General features: G+C 55.9%; 1 protein-coding gene across 1 annotated transcript; it reads left to right on the forward strand.

Moving 5' to 3' along the window:
- Positions 1–546: 546 nt before the first annotated feature.
- On the forward strand, positions 547–2378 carry LOC119594757 (MFS-type transporter SLC18B1-like). The gene has a single exon (XM_037943850.1). It carries the CDS (start codon positions 604–606, stop codon positions 1990–1992), a length of 1389 nt encoding a protein of 462 aa, XP_037799778.1. The 5' UTR covers positions 547–603; the 3' UTR covers positions 1993–2378.
- The last annotated feature ends 11 nt before the right edge of the window (positions 2379–2389 follow it).

Here is a 2389-nt window from a genome sequence, read left to right on the forward strand (position 1 = left end):
CAATATCAAACACCTTGACAGAGGACAGCGTGCGAAGGCCAAACAATACAACTCGATGCCCTAGATGTTGTAACTCCTCTGTTACGTAATGTACGCATGTTGCAGGGCAGTGTCATGGCACTCGGATGTCAGCCTGTGACCTCTGGATGTTTTGTTGTTTTTGTTTTCTGGAAATGTCTGTGGTCTGGATTTAAAGAAAATATGATAATGAAGCTGTTCCATTAAGCTTTATCGGTGATTGTGTTCATAATGGTTATCATTTTAGTATTAATCACCATTTTGATAATGGTAATGGTGGTATAGTGGTGTCGATGATATTCCAGTCGTTATCTGTTCTTGTAGTGGTTGCTTTACTTGTTTATGATTTTTAGTGTTAAAGTTGTAACGATAAGAGGCAAGGCGCAGCAACGCAGGCACCCTGATCACTGCGGCTCGCCTCCTGGCTGCCCTTGCGAGGCGTCAGTCACGTCGGGTGCGAGAGCGTCGCCCATAAAAGGAGGCGGCATCTCACGTCACCTTCAGTTTGTAAGAGGAAGCGCTGTCGTCCTGTTCCTTTGGCTCCTCTCTCACGCACAAGCACAAGTGCAAGCAGAAGTAATCGCAATGTTGGGCAAGTACTCACACAGGCAGTGGCTCACCCTGATCGTGTTCGCCATCGCCGACTTCTGCAGCGCGGTGTGCGTGTCCCTGCAGGCGCCCTTCTACCCCATGATGGCCGAGTCTAAGGGCGCCTCGCCCACCCAGTACGGCTTCGTGTTCGGCATCTTCGAGCTGACGGTGTTCATCGTGTGCCCCATCTACGGCACGTACCTGAACAAGATCGGGCCCAAGTTCATGTTCAACGCCGGCATCTTCACCACGGCCACCACCTGCATCATGTTCGGGTTCCTGGACCGCGTGAACGACACCACGGCCTTCATCGGCCTCTCGTTCGTCATCAGGATCGTGGAGGCCATGGGCAACTCGGGCTTCCTAACGGCGTCCTTCAGCATCATCGCCAAGGAGTTCCCCGAGAACGTGGGCGCGACCTTCGCGTCCCTCGAGACCTGCTTCGGCCTGGGACTGATAGTAGGACCCACGATGGGCGGCGCCCTCTTCGAGCTGGGAGGCTACACGCTGCCCTTCGTGACCCTGGGCGGCATGCTGCTGGGCGCCGCTTCTCTCACCTTCTGCATCCTGCCTGCCCACTACTCGGAGGCCAAGGGCGAGAACGAGGCCCAGGGCAGTTTGCTCAGCCTCGTCAGAATACCCTCCATTGCCCTCGTCGCCTACGCCATCGTCGCCACCTCCGCCAGTATTGGCTTCGTCCAGGCCACGCTGGAGCCCCACCTGCGGCCGCTAGACCTCACGCCCTTCCAGCTGGGTCTCATGTTCGTGCTCAACGGCGCCACCTACAGCCTCTTCGCACCCCTGTGGGGTTGGCTGTGCGATAAGTACGTTAGTCCGAAGGCGGTGGTGATCTTGGGAGGTCTTGTGACCACGGTCGCCTTTGTGGTCCTGGGCCCGGCGCCCTTCCTGCCCATCCCGACCACGCTGCCGCTCTGCATCTTCGCCCTGGTGCTCCACGGCACCGGCTTCGGCGCCGAGCTCGTGGCCACCTTCACCAGCGCCCACAAGGACGCCGTGGCCAACGGCTTCCCCGACGACATCAGCACCTACGGCCTCGTCGCGGGGCTGTGGACGTCGACCTTTGCGCTGGGGGCCTTCATTGGCCCCTCAGTCGCGGGCGTCCTCTTCGACTGGTGCGGCTTCGCGTGGGCCACCGTGTTCGTGGTCGTGCTCCACCTGGTCGTGGCTCTGTCGTTCACCGTCCACATGGCCGTCAGCCGGCCATCTGCGCCGTCCATCTTCGCCAAGACCCACGAGAGCCTGGCGCAACACGACGCCGAGAAGACCCTCCTCATCGTCGGCCGCCCCGGCGACGAGAGCGGATTCAGCAGTTCTGGCAGCTCGTCCTTTGAGGTGTCCGTGTCCTCAGAAATCCGTCCGTGAGGCGTGGCTGAAGGAAGGCTGGTTGGGAACTTAGGAGTGCAGGAGTTTCTTGAAGGTCAGCGTCGTGTTCTTTGCTCGTGAGAAATTGGGATACGCGCTTAAGCAGTTTAATTTGTTAGTATTCTGTTTACCTGATGTTATCATAATATTGTAGTTCCTAGCAGCAGGTCAGTCTTCTGTAACGATCTTGTAGATTGTAATTATCTGAGTACTGATATTTCTAGTCAAGGTTGAGGCACTGCCTTCAGTAGCCAGTCAAATGTCCCTTAAGGTCGGAAGTAGGATGAAAATGATTGAAGTATGAACTTCCCTGAATAAATGAGGAAGTGTTAGGGATTTATATTTTAGCTGGTCACGATCGGTATGTGTTTTTCCAGGTGAAGGTTAAACGATACAA

The sequence above is a fragment of the Penaeus monodon genome, chromosome 34, assembly GCF_015228065.2.
Source record: "Penaeus monodon isolate SGIC_2016 chromosome 34, NSTDA_Pmon_1, whole genome shotgun sequence".
NCBI lineage: Eukaryota > Metazoa > Arthropoda > Malacostraca > Decapoda > Penaeidae > Penaeus > Penaeus monodon.

Coding starts and splice junctions, on each gene's coding strand:
- LOC119594757 (XM_037943850.1), top strand. CDS start 604: ATGTTGGGCAAGTACTCACACAGGCAGTGGCTCACCCTGATCGTGTTC.